Source organism: Dysidea avara, chromosome 1, assembly GCF_963678975.1.
Source record: "Dysidea avara chromosome 1, odDysAvar1.4, whole genome shotgun sequence".
In the NCBI taxonomy this organism is placed as follows: domain Eukaryota; kingdom Metazoa; phylum Porifera; class Demospongiae; order Dictyoceratida; family Dysideidae; genus Dysidea; species Dysidea avara.
This window is the reverse complement of record NC_089272.1, coordinates 17658593-17681788: the sequence shown is the minus strand read 5'-3', so window position 1 is coordinate 17681788 and position 23196 is coordinate 17658593. Positions and strand designations below refer to the sequence as shown.

Sequence of the window (23196 nt, the reverse complement as noted above, 5' to 3'; positions counted from 1 at the left end):
TGGTAGGTTAATGCCAAAATTTTTAATTACGACGATTCAGGTAAATTTGGTGCCGAATTCTAGTGGAGGAGGCAATGCAAATTCATCTGAATTGTCGTAATTAATTTTTTTGCCATTAACCTACCATCACAGCCATTTCTTGGCCGCCACCTTGGATTTCACATCTTTTTTCACCTTGGCCTTTTTGGGGGCCACACTCTTTTTTTACAGCTTGGCTGTTTTGGTTTAGATGTATATACATGTATATATGTACACCCAAGCCTGAGGGCCGCAAGCCCAAGAGTGTGGGTGTAAATATCAGCCAAAACCCAAGTACTACAGGTCTGAGGTCATGGGTGTACGTACATATCAGACAAATCACGAGGGCATGTGATAAAGCTAATATGTGACCAGATTTTACAGAACCAATCCAAATCGCACTTCATGCAGGAAAAATTAAACTAATGCCAACAGGTGGATAGCTACACTATTATACTACTAGTTTTGACTCTCAGTACTACTCAAACTACAGTACTCGAGGCTAGTTTTAACACACAACTTTTCTGGGTAGTGTGGAGGTTAAAATTGTGATTTCTGGCCTTGTGAAGGGCCTGATTTGGAAAAATCAGTGGTTTACTGGTGGATGGCCTGACAATGTTGGCCAGACATTTTTCTGTTGATTTTGCTTCATATCAGCCACTAAGGAGCCAGGACAGCCCTGTAATCTCGTGTCTGAACTCCAATCATGGTCTTCCTCCAATCTCTTGCCCACCTTGCCACTACTCACCCTCTTCCCCTGTGTGAGCACTTGTGATACTACTTTGCTCATCCAACTGCTCAGATTTTCTATCTTATTTGGCTACAAGCAGCTACAAGGACTAGAAGTGGTCTGAAAGGTAAGAGATTGATATATTTTTTGTGTGTAAATTTCATACATGTTCTTGCTATCTGCTATCCTTGGCAAGTTATGCTGATTTGAATTCTTTAAAAGTGTTTACAGTATCTTGAAACTTCTAATGTGTGATTTGGATTGTTTTTCCAAAATCCAGTCACATAATTATGTATCATGCAGGCTGCAGTGGAACCTCAGTTATTCGAACCCCTAGGGACCAGGCGTAGTCCATAAGTCTGAAACGTCCATATCTCTGAAACTTTGAATAAACAACCATAAAGATTTTTTTTAATATCAATATTTACAACTACCTTAATAGAACACTCACTACTCTAAAAGAGCAGTGATTTCTGTAGTTTGGTTAACCAAGAATCCAGATATGTGGGGTCCGGATAACTGAGGTTCCACTGCATTTAGTAGACCTTGCCCTTAAACAGGAAATAGCTTGCTGGGTATTAAAATTACCCTAACCAATTACCATACCCAGCATGTCATTACTTCTTGATTCAATTTTTAAATGTGACTGATGAATTCAGTTAATAGTGATAATGAAATAATGCTGTCTACACATTGTATAAAAATCCATTAATATTGTAGGGAATTCCACGAGCAAGAAGACAGCTGTTGTGAGTGAAACATTTTTAAAACCAGTATGAAGAACCAACCCCAAGACTTTGTTTACAGTTTCCTGGGTAGTGCACTTATCATTCATTTTCACTGCCAGTGATAGATGAAGCAAAAAACTATTTTAGTTTAAAGCACAAGAAAGGAGCAAACACTTGCCAGTCATCTACAGCAAAACTTTTGGATAAACAAGGCACAATATCAACTAAAGTGTAAAAATTTCATAAACAAGGTACCATGCAGTGGTAGCAAATGTTAACTGGGCGAAGTGTCAGCAGAGAATATGTAGAAGGTAATGTATTGGTACAATATAAAGCAAGTGAAGTGCCCAAGAACACAATGAATGACACAGAGTAGGCTTATCACAACTTTGAGTCATTCTTTTATCTTCACTTAAATGGTTGTGTTCTTCTTTATGTATATGCCAGTAAGCCATACCAAGATGTCAATTTCTGTATCGACACTTTCAGCATGTTAGATGCCACATATTCTAGTACAATACTCACAGCCACATGTGTAATTTACTGTAATAAAAAGTTTCATAAACTAGTACAAAATAAAGTAGGGTTCCAGCAATAAAAAGTAATGAAACAAGAAATAATGGTAGCTATGGGGAAAACACCCTATTTAGCATTTTGGCAATGTAAGAAAATCCCTACTTTGGCATTGAAAGGATGGCAAATTTAAAGACATTGCTAGTAGGGAATTTCCCTTGTAGCTACTATCATCTCTTGTTTCCCTACTTTTTATCACTGGAATCCTACTTCATTTTTAAATGAATAATTTTATTGCACTTATAAACTGCTTTTTTTGCCTCTGGCCTTACAAATTTAGTCAGGTTAGCAGATTAACATTCAAGATTTTGCAATATTTTAAAATTAAACATCCAACCGCCTGTGTTCTTTGTTTGGTCACTGTAATGGAGTAAGACCACTTCATAAAGGTGATTTTTATCTCATATATATATATATATATATGTGACCGGATTTGCGAAAAGGTACCTTTTCCACACATTTGTCATACCAGCAAACAAAATGATGTAACATTTGACTCCTTATACTGATTAACTTGCTCTTAGTATCAAAATGTAACCAGATACTATAGCTACATTGATTGAAAATTTCAAGCAATTATATGCCATTATCAAAACGTTATGAAGCTTTAAAGTTCAAAAAATGGGTCAAATTTTGTGTGTGGAAAAGGTACCTTTTCGCAAATCCGGTCACATATATATATATATATATATATATGTAACAGTTATATCACGGGCACGAGTGCTTTGCCTGATATATACGCACAAGCCCGAGGGCGAGTGCGTATATACAGGTAAAGCACGAGTGCCCATGGTATAACTAATATGTTCTACTTTAGCATGTAGTGTCACCAAATTGGCAAAATCTTTAGTTGCTATACCCTTCTCTTATATATAGGGAACCAAGTAAGCTGTGATTGTGGGATTGAATTTTGCCAAACAAGCTGTGATTGTGGGATTCAATTTTAGTACATCAAACAGTAATTTGATTTTATTATTTCTAATATAGCAATTTTAAGAGACTAGTGTTAATTATGTTACTTTGATTGCTACATTTATAAAAGTAAAAAAAACTACTGTTAATGTATTAAAATTGAATCCCACAATCACAAGTTTTTTTGGCAGAATTCAAACCCACAATCACAGCTTGCTTGATTCCCTATATAAGAGAAGAGGATACAGTATAACATCTAAGAAATCTGATGATTTCTGGATATAGTGTGCACACCTATTAGGTATGCAATGTCTCAAGTTAACGAGATATACACACTGGTAGCAGTGCATATATCTCGTTAACATTTCGAGTCAGTGCGATATGTGATATATATGCACTGCCTTTCCTTTGATCTGAGGTGTGAAAGTGGTATATATAATAGTTGTATCATGTACCCAAGTAACGGCCCGAGAGCGTGGGTATACATATCAGGCAAATTACGAGGGCACGTGATACAACTGATATGTACCATATAGACTGACAGCCTACTGTGGTGGGCGACTAATCACCCAAGCCAATATGAGGCAACACGCTGGATTTATTATATAGACAGTCTTGTAAAATTTGATTATGGGTCAGCTGCAAATAACGTCGCAGTTACGTTTGTTAACATAAACGGGCAAATCCTATGAATATCACGGAAACACTCAATTTTGCGATTTAACAAGTGTTTCAAAGTTGCTACATCATTTAACCACATTTTCTAAACATCTAGAGGGGTAAGCTTCACTGTAGACTGGTTACCCCGTGATATACGAAAAGTGGGCATGGTACGTAATCAAACACGTGGACACGCGATTGTGAATTAACCATGACACTAGTTCTCACCTTAAACTTCCATTTGTCAACTCATAAGGTGGTAAGTTAAGGGTGTCGAATCGCCTCCTTCTGAGTGATGTAGAATGCAAAATCAGGTTCATAGTTTTCATCACGTCAGCAATAATAAACTCCCACAATCGAATACTTCCAGGATTCTTATAAAAACAAACAACGTTACCTCATCAGATATCAAGGCCATGGTACATTTAAGTTAAACCATGGCCAGCCAGGGTTTATGAGATATGTACCCTGAAATTCTCCTTTGAAGTTAGGTGGTCATGGTACATACATATATATATATATATATATATATATATATATATATATATGTTGGTTTCTAAATGTGGCAATATTATTGGTGGCCATTACTAATAGGGTGGAACCCTACTACACAATACTACCGTACCGTATGATACAGAATGTATACTAGAATCCAATACTTGTGTTTTGCCACATTTTGAGCATTAAGAGTAGTTTTGTGTACTGTAAAATGATGGTTAATCATCTTAGCATCAAAAATTTTCATTTTAGCAAATTATTTCTTGTTACAGATAATATCATTAGCTACTGTGTCATGACAAGAAGCAGCATTTTACATCTTGTATGCTGTCTTACACTATGAAACATACCTCAAAAATAGTAAAGTTTAGCAGCAAGTAGTCATCTTCTGAAAACTTAATATTGTTGGAGTTATTACTACTAAGTTGAACCATGAGTACAGGAGATGATAGGCTGAATTCTCCAACTCTGTGTATTATGTATGTAGATATACCAGACAGATACAGTGCCACTAACCCATCAAAATCATCAGGGAGGTAAAAAGGATCTGCCAGGTATGAGTGTATCACTAACACAGGATCTTCTTCTGATACTGTAGCATATACACAACACCCATGATTATTGAAAATTACACATATATTTTTTAATTACTTATTGCTGCAGTAGGAACTTTAGAAGAAGCCGAAACATTTTCTAGATCACTTCCTTCCATTGGAAAAGTGATGTCAGTGCCATTGTTAATGTCTGCTTGAGACAGTAGCTGAGCATTCATAACTGCAGTGTAAGAACATTTCACAAGGGCAACAAGAACTATAGCACTAACCAATGTTATCTCTAACTATAGTAATGTCAGCTGATTCAATGTCATCTAATTTAAGAGTACTTCCCAACAGTGATGATTGCCTTGTGATAAGCTGAAGAACTTGTGCTCCTGTACTGTTACTTGGTTTATCATCATCCTGTGGCATAATTTAAGTTTAATTAGCAGTAGAAGATTGCTGTAAGATCAAAAAAGATTAATGCCATATTGTTAAATTCTTACATGAATGAATGTGCTAATGCTGTCAGGTAGAGAATTTAAAGAATTACGTAAGAGCAAATTTACAATATTCCTTCCATTATTTAGTATGGTATTGTCAAGTAGTAGGGATCATGAAGATTTGTCTTATGTCACAATAATACAGTGTATGTTGGCTAAAACCAGCCATAGGATACTGTCAAATTCAAACATATATTCCTTTCAGCCAACAAAGAATACTTATTAAGTCTTTTGAGCTTCTGTCTTTCATTGTAACATTCAAGATAGATTGATTGACTGATATTATTGTACTAACTAACTGGAATTCAAACAAAATTAATGCAATTTTAAGAGTTTGATGTCGCACAGTAAACTTGCTTGGGCTTGGCATATACTTTTAGCAGCAACAACCATTATAGTCCTTATTTTGGCATGTCCTATTCTTTTTTCCTCTAGAATAAAAGTCATGGTTAGGTGGCCAATTGCTTCAATTTTGCTATCATATAATAACCTGCACCGCATAGTCAACATAAACCATTAAAGTAACTGAAAACTAGTAGCTAAGTAAAAGAAATCCAATATATATTAAGTAATAGTACATTGGGTAAACAGAACTGTCCTGTCTGGCACCATCATTCTTTTCATGTGGCATATAGGTAGGAATTCAAACATTATGTCAAAATAATTTCTGGAATAATTGGTGGCAAAAAGAATCAGGAATAGTTAAATTTGGAATAGACAATTAAAATTCACATTTTTCTTGAAGAATTTCATGAAGACACATTCTTAAACACTGCTAGCATAAAATCAGCACAATAAGATCAAGATATACTCTAATAGAGAGTCATGTACCCTAATAAAACAGTCACTCAATGTTTTGTGACTACTTTACAGGATATATTTCAATTTTTATACTTGCTAGTACAGTGGAACTTCAGTTAGTCAAACCCCTTGGGACCAGGGTAGTCCATGAGTCTGAAAAGTCCATATCTCTGAAACTGTGCATAAATAACCATGAAGATTTTTAGTCCTAATAGAACAGTCACTACTCTAATAGAGCAGTCATTTCCATAGTTTGGTTAGCTGAGAATCTGGATAAATGGGATTTGAGAATAATACAGCTGTAAGTAAATAAAAAGAATTTCCAGATAGAATAATATGGAATTGAAAAAGCACAATGTACTCAAGTCTACATATAGAATTTTAATAGTGAATCCACTATAATTACAAAAAGGAAAGGAGCAAATGTAAAGAAAAATTAGAAATTTTGCAAGCTAGAAGGATTAGTAAAAGTAGTGAACTATAACAGGTCAGTTGACATGCTGGTAATTGTCAAAAAATTATTATTTTTAAATGCAACAAAAGTCCTGAAAGAGGAGGGGTCACCTAAATTGCATTTTTTACTGAGTAAATAAGGGATTAACTTTACTTGATGTGCTAAAGAGAAAGAATGCAATAGGAGTTTACATTCAGTTACATTTTATTCACACCAACTTTCAATTGAAAACATATTTTTAAAGCATTACTTCTTTACACTTGTGCATACCTCCTTCATATTTCTACTTTCCAGTGCATTGAAAGAAGCAATATTTCTAGGATCAATGATGTTATCAACTATACTCACTAAATTCTGTAAGAGTGTTTATGACAAAAATTCACCAATGCAATGAGTCACCTTACCTCTAAAGCAGTGGCATTAAATGCTGATAGTGCCACATCAGCTACTCTGCAATAAATTATCTGATGTAGTTTCATATTCAAAGAAATTGGATAACAATTTAGCTTTATACACACATCTTATATGTACTAATAGAATGATGCAATTCTAGTTACGCATTGTTTGGGATCATGGCAAAAGGTTTATGTTCTCTCCTCGCTAAAAGACGTTGACCAGAAACCAGTACACTATACCTTTCATTGTGCATTGGCATGATAAAGTTCAATTAACAGTGGCTACAAAGCAACCTGACCGATACATTTCTCAGAAATTTAAGTAGAATTTTCTGTTAACTGACTGACTGACTACTGTAATCAACTGACTGACTGTTGCCTTCAGACAAGAAAAAGGCTAATGCCAAGGGCTTGAATACAGTTAGAGATTACTTTTCCCCAACACATGCATTTTGGCATAGTCAGGAATGGTCTGAAGTACAAAGGACTTACTTATTGTTCTATTTCGCACAAGAATGTCTGTTCATGAGAATACAGCATTAATAAATTCATGTGTTGTCTACATGCAAGAGTAAAATTACTAGCTATGCGTCCAATATACTCAAACGCCCTGTGATATATATCCCACATTTAGGCTGTGTAACAGGTAAAAAATAGTTGAAGCAAACAAGCCATTTTGCTTACAAAGACTGTTGTGCAGCCAAGACAGCTGATGTACCACACAGTGCATACATACATCAAAGAAACTGTAATTTGCACCATGGCGTTGCAATGGCAGGGTGGACAGCCAAGAGGATGCACCTTTCTCACCTGCAAGTTTTAAAGATACTGATAAATAGGCTTGAATAAAAATATGAAAATTTGTTGGAAAGATTCTGCCACTTAATGGATAAAGCCACTTGTTTAAGAGAATGCTGCTGTTGAAGTATGGAAGTCAAAAGATGAAAGCTGGTTTAAGATGGCTGAGGCTAAGGGAGACGTGATAGAAACTGAAAAGTGGCAGTTATATGTGTATACAAAAATCAAATATAGTAACATCCCCAAGTCGAACTGACAAAACTTAAGACAGGTCACACACTATGCAACGGGATGATAAACCACAAATCATGGCAGAGTATGGCTGACTAGAGACAAATTGGAAAGTTACAGGACATCATCCTTACATAGAGACTCTTTGATAGTTGCACTTATTTGTTTGGTATCAATACCCACTGTGATTATGAAGGGTGAACATGGGAGGCAGAACCTGTGTGAGGTGTTTACCATGAGCCAATGTATCTAAGTGAAAATCTTTATTTAAAGTGAAAACAAATACCGAGAAGGGTTTATAGATTTATCAATGGAAATTCTAGAACATTTTATGTGCATTGTATCAAAAGTGCTTAGGCTGTATACCAAACACACGTAAGAGTCACTTGGTTGATACTCTAATAGTGCAGTTGGTGATAGTGAGATTTATTGTCCAGCTAAACCGCTTATGCAAACTATGTAGTTAAATTTTATTGCACATGTCAGTAAACTATCAAGCTACAGTACAAACCTTCAGTAATGTAATGGAAATCTTTTAAGCTTTTATCAATCAGGTATTTATAACATGAAAATCAACTATACATGCATGTAACAAGTGTGTTTCAAGATCTCTTAATAGATGCGACATTCAAAAGCTCTTCAAAATAATACAAAAATTAAATTCAAAATGTTACTTAAAATCAAATGTTTCTACTTACCTGTAGAAAAATAAAAAGACACCATATGCAAATACAAAAATAAATGACACCTATTCCAAAACAGCCAAGATGTGAAAAAGTGTGCGGCCTTTCAAAAATGGGCTAGTATGATAAGGATGTGATGTCAAAGGTGACAGCCAAGAAATGGCTCCAACAATATCAAGACACACGGTAGTGTGTCGTGTGGCCCAAGAAGCCGGCGTGCCACCAGTTAGTATATTAACAGGAAGAAAGAAAACACAATTTTTACACCTATGTAGCTCTGTGATCCCTTATCCGATTGGAACAACTTTGCTAGAGAGGTGCCGGCCAGCAAGGGGAGTCGACACACCAAATTTGAAGAAAATCGCTCCAGCCATTTCCGAGATACGAGCGAACAAAGTTTCGTTTTAATTTCTTGTTTTTTTTCTTCTACTTCATTTCGCACACTTCGCAAAATCCACCATAAAACACGAATGCGTGCTCGGATCGGGCTGAACTTTGGCACACGTAAAGGGCTGATTAAGGCGGATCTCTGTACCAACTTTGGTAGGAATCCGATGAACATTCACGGAGTTATGACCGATTATTTGCGTAAAATAAGGTCGAAGGTCTGTCACGCCTACAGGGTAAACTCCTTTGAGGAATCAGTTGAAAATTGCTATGTAGATGAAGCAACCATCGTAGGAGTGCCGTTTTGTGGTTTGAAAGGAATCGGGATAAAGACCACGAAGATATGACACAAAACTCGACCTGTGTCAAAATTACGCGATCGATTTTTATGAATATAAATACTATTAGTTTTCATGTCTATCAGGCAAACCGCTTAGAGCAATGAGCTGAAAATCAGTATGTAGCTGGAATAATCATCATAGAATGTCCTTGCAGTAGTACAGAAGAATCGGAATACAAACCACTGAGTTATGATTCAAAAGGCAATTACGTGTAGCAAATGCGAGATCGAGATACTCTAATAGAACAGTCACCCTAATAAAGCATTCAGCTGCATTTATAATTTACTCAATTATATTACATTGCAAGTTATTCTGTAGGGAATTCAGCTACAAACAAGTCACCCTGTAGTCAGATCAGCCGTAAGAAAGTACCTAATGGAGAGTTCAGCTACAAAGAAACCATCATGTAGAGAGTTCAGCTCAAACAAATTGCCCTGTAGAGCAAGGGCGGATTTAGGGGCACCCCCCTCCAAAATTTTACAGTGAGCAAGCTAGGAAGCTTCTAGAAGCTGTAGTACAGGTGCAGTTGCATTTTATACACATGTATGGGCAATGAAAAGATGGAAAGAGCAAGGGGAATACCTAATCTTTTCCAAGAATTACTAAGAAGGGTTCAAAATTATACTTTGGAGTAAGTCTTACCTTAGAAGTTGCTAAATCCGAAATACTCTAATAGAACAGTCAACTACTCTAATAGAACATCCATCATTAAAACTATAATTTTCAAGAAGTTACCAGAGTGTAAGCTGAAATTAAACCTATTCTTCTAGACCTGTGCACTGCTACCCTCACCATTGTGCCAAACATCCTGCCATATACCAATCACTTCAGGTAAAAGATGTATACCATTAATGTACTATAAATTGTATAAAACATCATTAATTGAAAATCTATTCTGAAAAATAACCTTTTCAGTCAAATAGTTTGTTTTTTTAGGTTCTGCTACAAACTTGATTCTTGGGTTGAAATGTTTCTCTTGCAAATAAAACAGTAGTCTTATATAATAGTGAATTTCTTAGCTTTTATAAACTTCACAAGGCTGCAACCTCTGAGAGCTGTTCGTTTTTGTTTCCCTTACTTGATCAAATCCCATGCTATACATTTGTATAAATCTAGCAGCTTTGGAGTTTGCACTATCAAATCCACTTTAAGCTTAAATGATACTGCAGCATTTGTGTTGTCATGATGATTGTGTGCTAAAAAAGGGTTAGTTGTGACCAAGAACTAGTTGTATTTGTAAACTAGTTGTAATTCAATTATAATGATGGATGGATCCATCATTTTAAAAGTTAGATTGAAATAGCAACCTGCACTTCAGAACAGTAGCTACATATGAAGGTGGATCCAATCCTGTGTTTTAAATATTCTCCTTGACCTTAATTACATCATAGATAATGTATGTCATATGGATTGGAAACGCCCGCATTATTTACATAGTGACATCATGGGCTATCCTCGTTTTGTTGCGCGTCAACTTTATGGCCTCGACAGGTGGAAGATTTCGCTGTACCTGTAACCAGCAAATTAGTGTTTGTTGTTTACAGCTGGGTTAGTTACCGTCTACACTAATTGGAGATTGGACTGGGTAGGGATGCTGGAGAGCAGTCGTAAGAAAATTCAGGTTCAAATGTGAAATATGGTGTTTCAAAATGGCTATGCAAATTTCCTGAAGAAACAGAAAGTGTAGCATTGTTTCTTTGCTGCTGTTTACACCACTTGTAGCAGGTAGAGTGTAATAGCCTAGCTAGATATTCACTGCTTCGCTGTATATTTCCATTGCTTCGATAAAACTTCAATAAACAGGCACTACTTTGTGCTATTGTTTAGCTCAAGTTGAGCAGTACTGTAGCTTAAAATTTATTTCAATGTATCACACGTTTCTTTGGTTGTGTAAATGCGGTGACGAGAAGTTGGCTAATAGTATTGCTGTTGAATTATTAGCTGGTGTGTACCTGCCATTGTCACCTGTCACAAACAATATTTCTCCCAGTACCCACAGACATGCTGTGTTCTTGTTCAGTACAAAACGCAACACAATAAACAATGTTAAAGGAATGTCCACGCCTTCGAACCGGCCTTCAAACAAGTAAGAGAAAGCCAAACAACCACTCAACAAATTTCCCAATGTATTGGCGCACCATAACTAGGATAGGAAAATAATTTAACGGGTGTTTCCAATCCATTAGGAACACATACATTATCTATGATTACATTCAATTAACTATACACTCTTTATTCTCTTTGACAAGCCACTATTATACATTTTCTTAAAATCCAATGACAAGAAACAGTGTATATATAGTTCTGTTTTTAATTAAAATTACTTCCAACTGAACTCATTTATCTTGTACCCAGATTTGGTTAAAAATAGCTTCTAGATTCAATCTTGTGATAGCCATTTTCCAAAAAATTTCTTGTTGGTCCAGGAGTATATATGCCACCAGATCTAGAGCCCCCCTAGCTAGAGAATTATATACAACTGAGTGCACATGCACTCCACACACTGGTGAGTCAGTCTACTTGCCCTCTCCACTCACACTTACCTTCTCCACTGTTTGGACAACTAGTGTAGTTTGAGACATGAGACTACAAATCATGCTGTACTTCAAAAGACTAAATTTAATCATGTGCAGTTGATACCCATATGTTTCCACTACTAGTTCTTTAAGATGTTAGTCTAAGGTTGAATTTTAGCTACTGGCTGTGCTCTTTAGTTATATTGACAAGCTGTATGAGGAATAATGGTATCACATAAACAAAGTTACATCATTTTTCACTCAAAAGTACTACGAAATTCACTTTCAATAGGCCAAATTTGCAAAATTTTCTCGTGGGGGAATGCATGCCCCCAGACCCCCCTAGATAGAGCATGTGGAGTGCTTCTCACACTAGTTCTATCAACTATCTTGGCACATATATAAATGTCCATGTTAGCACCCCCCATTCTGAAATCCTAGATCCGCCCCTGCTGTAGAGAGATCGGCTAGAAGAAGTTACCTTGTAGAGAGTTCAGTTACAAAGAAACAATCATGCAAAGGGTTCAGCTGCAAACAAATCACCCAGTAGAAAGTTCCGCTATGAACAGATCACACTGTAGAGAGTTCAGTTAGAAACAAGTCATCTTGTAGAGAGATCAGCTAGAAGAAGTCACCTTGTAGAGAGTTCAGCTACAAAGAAACCAACATGAAAGAGCGTTCAGCTGCAAACAAATAACCTGTAGAGAGTTCAGCTAGGAACAAGTCACCCTGTACAGAGATCAGCTAGAAACAAGTCACCCTGTAGAGAATTCAGCTACAAACAAATCACCCTGTAGAAAGATCAGCTAGAAGAAGTTACCTTGTAGAGAGTTCAGCTACAAACAAATCACCCTGTAGAGAGTTCAGCTAGAAACAAGTCACCCTGTAGAGAGATCAGCTAGAAACAAGTCACCCTGTAGAGAGTTCAGCTAGAAGAAGTTACATAGTAGATAGTTCAGCTACAAAGAAACTACCATGTAGAGAGTTCAGCTGCAAACAAATCGCCCTGTAGAAAATTCAGCTACAAACAAACCACCCTGTAGAGAGTTCAGCTACAAACAAGTCACCCTGTAGAGAGATCAGCTAGAAACAAGTCATCCGGTAGAGAGATCAGATAGAAGGATAACCTTGTAGAGAGGTCAGCTATGAAGAAATCACTCTGCTTCATCTTTTCTTCTTCCTGTGGTAAAGAAAAAATGATAGGTTAAAAAAAGCCCTAAATACAAATACAAAAAGAAGTGAAATCTAATCCAAAACTGCCAAGCTGTAAAAAAAGTGTGGCCCTCAGACAGGCTATGGTGAAAAAAGATGTGAAATCCAAGGTGGCGGCCAAGAAATGGCTGTGATGGTAGATTAATGTTAAAAAATTTTAATAATGACAATTCAGGTGAATTTTGTGCCAAGACCAAGCGGCACCAAAGTCACCTGAATTGTCGTTATTAAAATATTTACATAAAACACGAATGCATACTCGGATAGGGCTGAAATTTGGCACACTTGAAGGGCTCATTAAGGCGGATCTCAGTACCAACTTTGGTAGGAATCCGATGAACATACACGGAGTTATGACCGATTATGTGCGTAAAATAAGGTCGAAGGTCAGTCACGCCTACAGGTTAAACCCCTTGGAGGAATGAGTTGAAAATTTATATGTAGATGGAGTAACCATCGCAGGAGTGCCTTTTTGTGGTTTGAAAGGAATTGAGATAAAGACCATGGAGATATGACACAAAACCCAACCTGTGTCAAAATTACGCGATCGATTTTTATGAATAAAAAAAAACTATTAGTTTTCACATCTACCAGGCAAACCGCTTAGAGCAATGAACTGAAAATCAGTGTGTAGCTTGAATAATCATCACAGAAAGTCCTTGCAGTAGTACAGAAGAATCGGATTACAAACCACTGAGTTATGATTCGAAAGGAAACTACGTGTAGCAAATGCGAGATCGAGATACTCTAATAGAACAGTCACTCTAATAGAGCATTCAGCTACGTTTATAACTTACTCCATTACAGAATTATATTACATTGTAGGATATTCTGTACGGAATTCAGCTACAAACAGTTAATCTGATAGACAATTCAGCTACATGCAAGTCACCCTGTAGAGAGTTCATCAAGAAACAAGTCACCCTGTATCAGCTAGAAGAAGTCACCTTGTAGAGAGTTCAGCTACAAAGAAACCACCATGTAGAGAGTTCAGCTGCAAACAAATCACCCTGTAGAGAACTCAGCTACAAACAAACATGCCCTGTAAAAAGATCAGCTAGAAGAAGTTACCTTGTAGAGAGTTCAGCTACAAAGAAATCACCATGTAGAGAGTTAATTAAGCTGCAAACAAATCACCCAGTAGAAAGTTCAGCTATGAACAGATCACCCTGTTGAGAGGTCAGTTAGAAACAAGTCATCCTGTAGAGAGATCAGTTAGAAGTATCCCCTTGTAGAAAGTTCAGCTACAAACAAATCACCTGTAGAGAGTTCAGCTACAAACAAATCACCCTGCAGAGAGATCAGCTAGAAGAAGTCACCTTGTAGAGAGTTCAGCTACAAAGAAACCACCATGTAGAGAGTTCAGCTGCAAACAAATCACCTGTAGAGAGTTCAGCTAGAAACAAGTCACCCTGTAAAGAGATCAGCCAGAAACAAGTCAGTCACCCTGTAGAGAGTTCAGCTAGAAGAAGTCACATTGTAGAGAGTTCAGCTACAAAGAAACTACCATGTAGAGAGTTCAGCTGCAAACAAATCACCCTGTAGAGAACTCAGCTACGAACAAATCGCCCTGTAGAAAGATCAGCTATAAGAAGTTACCTTGTAGGGAGTTCAGCTACGAACAGATCACCCTGTAGAGAGTTCAGCTACAAATAAATCACCCTGTAGAGAGTTCAGTTACAAAGAAACCACCATGTAGAGAGTTCAGCTGCAAAAAAATCAATCACTCTGTAGAGAGTTCAGCTAGGAGAAGTCACCTTGTAGAGAATTCAGCTACAAACAAATCACCCTGTAGAAAGATCAGCTAGAAAAATTTACCTTGTGGAGAGTTCAGCTACAAAGAAACCACCATGTAGAGAGTTCAGCTGCAAACAAATCACCTGTAGAGAGTTCAGCTAGAAACAAGTCACTCTGTTGAGAGATCAGCTAGAAACAAGTCACCCTGTAGAGAGTTCAGCTAGAAGAAGTCACATTGTAGAGAATTCAGTTACAAAGAAACTACCATGTAGAGAGTTCAGCTACAAACAAACACCCTGTAGAGAACTCAGCTACAAACAAATCACCCTGTAGAGAGTTCAGCTACAAAGAAATCATCATGTAGAGAGTTCAGCTACAAACAAATCATCCTGTAGAGAGTTCAGCCATGAACAGATCACCCTGTAGAGAGGTCAGCTAGAAGAAGTCACCTTTCAGAGAGTTCAGCTACAAAGCAACCACCATGTAGAGAGATCAACTGCAAAAAAAATCAATCACTCTGTAGAGAGTTCAGCTAGAAGAAGTCACCTTGTAGAGAGCTCAGCTGCAAATAAATCACTCTGTAGAGAATTCAGCTACAAACAAATCACCCTGTAGAAAGATCAGCTAGAAGAAGTTACCTTGTAGAGAGTTCAGCTACAAAGAAACGACCATGTAGAGAGTTCAGCTGCAAACAAATCACCTGTAGAGAGTTCAGCTAGAAACAAGTCACCCTGTAGAGAGATCAGCTAGAAACAAGTCACCCTGTAGAGAGTTCAGCTAGAAGAAGTCACATTGTAGAGAGTTCAGCTACAATGAAACTCCCATGTAGAGAGTTCATCTGCAAACAAATCACCCTGTAGAGAACTCAGCTACAAACAAATATGCCCTGTAAAAAAATCAGCTGGAAGAAGTTACCTTGTAGAGAGTTCAGCTACAACGAAACCACCATGTAGAGAGTTCAGCTACAAACAAATCACCTGTAGAGAGTTCAGCTACAAACAAGTCACCCTGTAGAGAGATCAGCTAGAAACAAGTCACCCTGTAGAGAGTTCAGCTAGAAGAAGTCACATTGTAGATAGTTCAGCTACAAAGAAACTACCATGTAGAGAGTTCAGCTGCAAACAAATCACCCTGTAGAAAGTTCAGCTATGAACAGATCACTCTGTAGAGAGTTCAGTTAGAAACAAGTCATCCTGTAGAGAGATCACCTAGAAGTATCACCTTGTAGAGAGTTCAGCTACAAACAAATCACCTGTAGAGAGTTCAGCTACAAACAAATCACCCAGTAGAGAGATCAGCTAGAAGAAGTCACCTTGTAGAGAGTTCAGCTATAAAAAAACCACTATGTAGAGAATTCAGCTGCAAACAAACACCCTGTAGAGAACTCAGCTACAAACAAATCGCCCTGTAGAAAGATCAGCTAGAAGACGTTACCTTGTAGGGATTTCAGCTACAAAGAAATCACCCTGTAGAGAGTTCAGCTACAAAGAAATCATCATGTAGAGAGTTCAGCTGCAAACAAATCATCCTGTAGAGAGTTCAGCTATGAAAAGAGCACGCTGTAGAGAGTTCAGCTAGAAGAAGTCACCTTTTAGAGAGTTCAGCTACAAAGCAACCACCATGTAGAGAGTTCAGCTGCAAACACATCACCCTGTAGAGAATTCAGCTACAAACAAATCACCCTGTAGAGAGACCAGCTAGAAACAAGTCACCCTGTAGACAGATCAGCTAGAAGAAGTTACCTTGTAGAGAGTTCAGCTGCAAACAAACCACCCTGTAGAGAATTCAACTACAAACAGATAACCCTGCAGAGAGTTCAGCTAGCGTTAAGTCACCCTGTATAGAGAATCCTGTAAAGAGTTCATCTACATACAAGCAGATCACCCTGTAGAGAGTTCAGCTACATTTCAAGTCACCCAGTAGAGAGATCAGCTGCAAATTATCCTGTGGGGATTAATTGACATGTAATAAATATATGCTCTCTTTTTATATTATGAACTCTTGATATATGCATTGTATATATAATTTGTACATTTACTGATAAAATCAGAATGAGTTAAAGTATTTATAAAATCTGCTTCATCTTTTTCTTTTTCCTGTGGTAAAGAAAAATATATAGGTTAAAAAGCCCCAAGATGTGAAATCCAAGGTGGCGGTAGGCCTGAGCCTATTATGCTCAAAATTTTACTTATTATTCTTTCAAGAATTTCCCAAAAAACTCTCCTATTATTCTTTTTGTTATTCTTGTAACCAACCTATTATTCCATAATTATTCTCATTCAGTATATATCTGTGGCTAGTCGCTTAGTTTTCAAGATGCTGCTATAAGTAGTTTTGTCGAATTATTAATAGCCATATATGAAGCATTCCACCTTACACATCATTTTTCTATCCATAATAGATACAGCAGACTTAGAATAGCTACGTATCTACAGTAATAATTCAAGTGTACTTAATTATTAGTGTCTTATAATAATATGCTGTAACTACTGTATAGCTAAGTTAGGTAGATAATAATGCTCAAAGACTTGAAGAAGATACACTGGTATAAGATGTACAAGTTTCAGAATTGCAGATAATCATGCAGTTAAATCCCTGATGCTGGCTGCAGATTGTTAACATGAAACGATCTGACTGCTCTATTAGAGTATTTGAGCGTTCTATTAGAGTATATCGATCTTTTAGAGGCCTTTCAGCTCCTTTCAGCCAGCACTCCTGTCAGCTTTATATCATTTGTAGTAGCTTAACTCTTTCTTCTAGGTAATCAAGAAGAGACACGCCCTCCAATTCCACCGATTATTCCCGTGGTCGTCCGATTATTCTAAAGGCAGGTTATATAGAGCCGGTACCGGTACACTGTTTTGCCGGCTATTTTGCCGGCAGTGGAGGGTATAATACTTAGAATGTTACGTGCATTAAAAAAAAACTTGTACAAAAAACCTAAGAAAGTGAAAAAAAAAGTTGTCTAAGCGAGGGTTCGAACCCGGGCATCCGTACTCATAAGCAATGTTTGTAACGATTATACCACCGGTGCTGCAGCTAGTCATATTATTTAGTTTCTACGTTATAAACATCCGACTGAAGTGACTTCTATATATAACAAGAGTGAAGAAGAAACCAAAGCTGAACCCTAGCCTACCCCTAACGCTAAGGAACTACTTTTCGCATCCCCTAAAGTTGAATGCTCGGGGCAACCTACTAGACGCGTGCCCTAAAGTTGAATGCTCGGGGCAATCTACTAGTGCCGGCACAATAGCCGTTAGTGTTTGCAAACCGGTACCGGCTAAATATATATACACTTCGTACAAAATTATGCCTGTAACCATCCTATAATTCCGGAATTATTCTCACGAAATTGGTGACCTATTATTCTCAAGATTATGCCGGCATAATAGGCGCAGACCTAGGTGGCGGCCAAGAAATGGCTGTGATGGTAGGTTAATGGTAAAAAATTTAATAACGACAATTCAGGTGAATTTTGTGCCAATTGACCAAGCGGCACCAAATTCACCTGAATTGTCATTATTAATTTTTTTACCATTAACCTACCATCACAGCCATTTCTTGGCCGCCACCTTGGATTTCACATCTTTTTTCACCATAGCCTTTCAAGGGCCGCACTCCTTTTTTTACAGCTTGGCTGTTTTTGATTAGATTATGTTATCTCAAATAAATTGACATTTTAATATTATTGCAGCCCAAGGGCATAGCCAGAGGAATTTGAATGGCTTGGAAGAACTTCCCTTTTAAGTGGCAGATACTTTTAAAATTAAGAATCACACCAATTTTTCAGTGCTGAAGCTCCTTGGTAGCTACGTGTGTACACATACACTGACATGGCCTGCACTACTCCTGAGGGTTACATTGCACTAATCATCAATAAATCAATGGGTGTATCATGTGATCAATTCTGAACGTGATTCCTGGTGTAAATGACAAAGGATTGACATGAAATAGTTGACATGAAATTAGCTGATACTAGTTGCAAGGCAGATTAGCATTAATTTAATGCTGGTCGATGTAAAGAAGTGATATTAATACATACTTAGGTTAAAGGAAAAAATCCATCTCTCCTGGAGGAAAACTGAGTGTGGTGCCTGACCAGACATTGTAGTTTTAATCCAAGGGTTGGAGGAATTTTTTTTCTTCTTAATATTCTGTTTCACGTTATTAGCCACATTAAGTAATGTCAAAGTTTTCAGGTTCTGTTTAGGTAAGGTTAAATGCTGCAGCACAAGTTGCTATCATACCTTCAGTACTGGTTACCGTAAAGCAGTAATAATAACAAAAAAAAATTTTTGTTGTTAAATTATCATGTTGTCAACATAAATGATCATGTTATATATACCAGGTTAGCATAAACTGTTGAATAATTGTTGATGCATGTTTACATTATTAATGTTCATGTTTTCAGCAAGTGATGTCTTGAATGTATTAAAGTACAAAAGTCAAGATGTCCAGAGATATTTTGTTGATTGTTGACCATTTAACATAAGGATCATACTTATATTTGGAAGAGCTTTACCAGCAAAGGGACTCTGATGTGGAGGGTGCCAGTGTGCTAGAAAACTTACGTTGGCTGTCAGTATGCATCTGGAAGTGGAAGATTAGTTAGTTCTATTAAGATTACAAGTTTATAGTGTCTTTAAGCTGCATAAACAGCAGTGTCTAGGTATCAGCTAGATAGATGCACCAGTTTGTGTATACATTATTATTTATTCAAAAATGCTTTTGGGGAAAAAATCCCAAGAACTGTTTAAAATGAACATTATTATAATTAATTGTAGAAGTTAATATTTTCGCAGATCTTCCAAATGAGCATTCTACACTATATGTGCGTTGTATAAGAAGTCGTTAAAATTGTGTTCTCTATTAGAGTATTACAATAACAATTAATCAAATAAAACATTCAATTCAATACAGTAGATTATCCTGCTATCGATTATCCGAACAGTTTTTTGATGAAGATGTATGTTCTATTAGAGCATTTGAACAGAGTTCTGTATAGTAAATGAATGGGCTTCTATTATCCGAACTTTTCAATAATCTGAACACACTCAGGACCCAATGAGTTTAGATATTGGAGAGAGCACTGTATAATTGTAACTTCTGTTTTCAATAATCATCACTGTGTCTGTAGATATCAGTATGTACCATAAGAACCAATGTGGTTTAAAACCCTAACACCAGCCTATAATATATTCAAAGCAAAAAGAAGTGAAATCCACACAAATAGCCAAGTTGTGAGTGGCCAAGAAATGGCCACAATGATGTTGTTGCTAATGGATGTTAATAATGGCTTTACATTACCATCATTGAAGACCACCTGTGATTTCACACATTTTTCATTCAGGAGTTGGAAGGCCATAGCTACCCTTTTCACAACTTGGCTGTTTTTGTGTGGTTCTCTATTACAAAAGTGTCAAACCTCAAAAATGTATCTAAAGTGGTGAGAGTATTTTCTAAGTCACTTGGAAATATTGCTCTTTCCATAGTTGTGATATTAGTCAGTCTACCAGTTAGAGCTACTACAGCTTCAGGCTCCACTGAATCTGGTGCAGCTTTTGTAAGATTGTTTACTTCCTCCATAATTCTGGTAATTTCCATTGTTGAGCAGTTATCCACATTTGGTTCTTGCCAATTAGCTTTATTATCACACAGTCTTGAAGCATTTCCTTGAAATTAAAATGGTTAATTTACAGTAAAACACTCAGCAAGGACAAACTCATACTGCATCAAGATATTATATGATAGACGTATGTTGTGTAGCCAAGGGGAAAGCCACTGTGGATGCATGACAGACAAATGTGTACCATGAACGACAAATTAAGTTTGGCATTACTTAAATTTGGTGAATAAGCATGCACAATAGCTTGGTGGATAAAAGTTTGGTGAACAATACCGTAAATCAGGAAAATTTTGATGTAGAAAATTTTTGTCTATTAAAATTTTGATGCTACATGTACATATTTTCGTTGCTTGCATAATCAACGAAAAGTTTTTGATGGAATACCTAGCTATACGTTATATTTGTATGCGCAAATTATCCATATAATACAGTAGTTTAAAAATAATTTGTCGTTTTAATTTTCATTAATACAGCCAGTAACGAAAAATTTTTGATGACTAATTTTTCCTTATAATATACGTAGCTGAATAAAGTTTGGCAAATTGCCTTAATAGATTTGCTAAATTCAAACTTTGTTCAAAGTGTCGTAGCTTATGGCATTATTCAATTGAATGTATAGCAGCTACATTTGTCTTTGTAGCTTAGTGGTGCCCAAAAAAGTGAAGCATTCCATTTTTGGAGTGGATGTTTCTGCTGGATGGGACAACATCCATTAAATATCATATTTTAGCTAAATCTGTCTGGGATATGCAATTAAAAACTGAAACTGTATATTATGAAAGTGCTCAATACAGTGGAACCTCTCTATTATGGAAATTTTGGAACTAAGAATTTTTGACCACTTTTTGCTGTAATATAGAGGTTTTCCTCTTTTAGAGGTAACAGAGATGTATTGACCAGACCAGCTGTTGGGACCCAACATTTTTGTCCATCTTATGAAGTTTTTTTCTATTGTGTTCTTAATTTGGGGAGTTTGTTAAGAGAGTTCCACTGTAGTACAGTAAATATGTGACTGAAATTTGACAAAACCCGGCTTCGACGCACAAAGCTTCGTTAGGAGATATGGCGATTTTAAGTAATCATTGTGTAATAACTCCCCAGTGCCTACAGCTGGGCAAACGAAAATTTGCACCAAGTATACATCTATTTACTAGCTATCACTGAGTGGGTGTATACATTTCTGATACCCCAAAATTAGCCCTGTTTTGGGAAGCTTTTCTCGAGCGAGTAATAATATCACAGGTGGTAGTAATAGGGTGGAGGGTGGGGGACGGTGGGTGGGCTTAATATAGGAGTATAAAATGAAGCAAGAAGACGATTGGAATCCAGAGGCCAAGTTTGGGCTCTCCATGGACCTCCATGGCCCTCAAAACACTTCAAATTGACCGAGAACACTATTGGCGAGCTCTCTGTGAAGTCCCAGCTCACTACACACACCATTTATCACAAGACAAGGGCATTCAATGGCACCAATCTCCTAATCATGGCTTTGACAGGGTCGGAAGAAAGCTGCCACAGAAACCAGACGTGCCAGTCCTGAAGGAAGTACAGTGTGGAATATGATAGAGTATTAGGCCAGCAATCCATTTCTGGTAAAAACGTAAGTTTGATTTTGTGTGTGTGGGAAGCCTTGTTTTGTGAAATCTGGTCACATATGCTGAAAATTTTGCTTCTGCGTAGACAAGCAAGGGATGGTAATATCCAAAAGTTTATCAAAGGAGGTGTCCATCCAGGTCATTAGCTTGCAATTCTGTAACAAATTTAAAGAGGCTGTAGGTCCAGGAGTCCTACAGACCTTTTAGCACTTGTGCTTTAAAGTCTTAATAAATAAAAATAATGTAAGAAGTACAAAAGGGTCAAGATATACAAAGCCATAGATGGGGCACAATACATTATTTCTGTTGGATTGTGCCTGTACGTTTTACACTGTAATATTGGCTCCATTAGAAGTGCTTAAAACAGTTTGTTTTTGTTGATCGCACCTGTAGATTTGAAATAGATTCATGCTATGGTGAGCGAAAACAGACCCTATAGCTATAGGGTCTGTTTTCGCTTACAGGAAATAACTATAGTAAGGAATAGGGAATAATATACCCTGGTATGTAGGGAATAGCTGTATGTGGCTGTACAGTTCTGTGGTGTTACATAAAGATTTGTGCTGCAATTTTCCTTTCATTTTAGCCAGTAGCAAGACCTGAATGGCCCATAATTTGGCTTAATCCATTCCCTACATGTTCCACTTTCATTCTGTAACAACCTCCCCTCTACCCCCACCTGCCATCCCTATCAGAGCTCTCCTGATACACTCAACTCCAAGTTAAAAACTAAACTTAGCTGTTGGCTGCCTGCACAGTGTTGAAACTTTTAAACAAGCAATAAGACTGGTTTTTAGGCCTGAGCTTAATATGTTCAAAACTTAACCGATTATTCTTTCCAAAAAAAATTACCCCCACCTATTATTCCAATTTTCGGCTTTTACCTAAACATGTATCTGCAGTATTTAAACTCACTACTGTTTAAAATTAGTTTAGCTATTGGCATAAAAAAGCATTCTATCTCTATCATCAGCCTTCTATACTCATCTGCAGGCAGGCAGGCAGGCAGCAGGCAGGCAGGCAGCAGGCAGGCGAGGCAGGCAGGCAGGCAGGCAGGCAGGCAGGCAGGCAGGCAGGCAGGCAGGCAGGCAGGCATGCAGGCAGGCAGGCAGGCAGGCAGGCAGGGCAAGGCAGGCAGGCAGGCAGGCAGGCAGGCAGGCAGGCAGGCAGGCAGGCAGGCAGGCAGGCAGGCAGCGCGATGCAGACCAAAAAATTGGATATGACATTTTTTTAATTTTGGTGGTGCTCTGAAGTGTTTT

General features: G+C 37.3%; 2 protein-coding genes across 2 annotated transcripts in view; both read right to left on the bottom strand.

Moving 5' to 3' along the window:
- Positions 1-5087, bottom strand: part of LOC136263795 (adhesion G-protein coupled receptor D1-like) — a 32700-nt gene extending 27613 nt beyond the window's left edge. The window contains exons 1-4 of the mRNA XM_066058450.1: positions 4943-5087; positions 4771-4893; positions 4636-4711; positions 4470-4587 (exon numbers count right to left, since the gene is read on the bottom strand). Coding sequence (XP_065914522.1) covers positions 4470-4587; positions 4636-4711; positions 4771-4893; positions 4943-5087 — 462 coding nt within the window. The remainder of the gene's footprint in view (positions 1-4469; positions 4588-4635; positions 4712-4770; positions 4894-4942) is intronic.
- LOC136263706 (uncharacterized) overlaps positions 5048-23196 on the bottom strand; it is a 107060-nt gene continuing 88911 nt past the window's right edge. Inside the window, exons 9-12 of the mRNA XM_066058368.1 lie at positions 20142-20388; positions 6818-6863; positions 6684-6767; positions 5048-5117 (exon numbers count right to left, since the gene is read on the bottom strand). Coding sequence (XP_065914440.1) covers positions 5097-5117; positions 6684-6767; positions 6818-6863; positions 20142-20388 — 398 coding nt within the window. The 3' untranslated portion in view covers positions 5048-5096. The remainder of the gene's footprint in view (positions 5118-6683; positions 6768-6817; positions 6864-20141; positions 20389-23196) is intronic.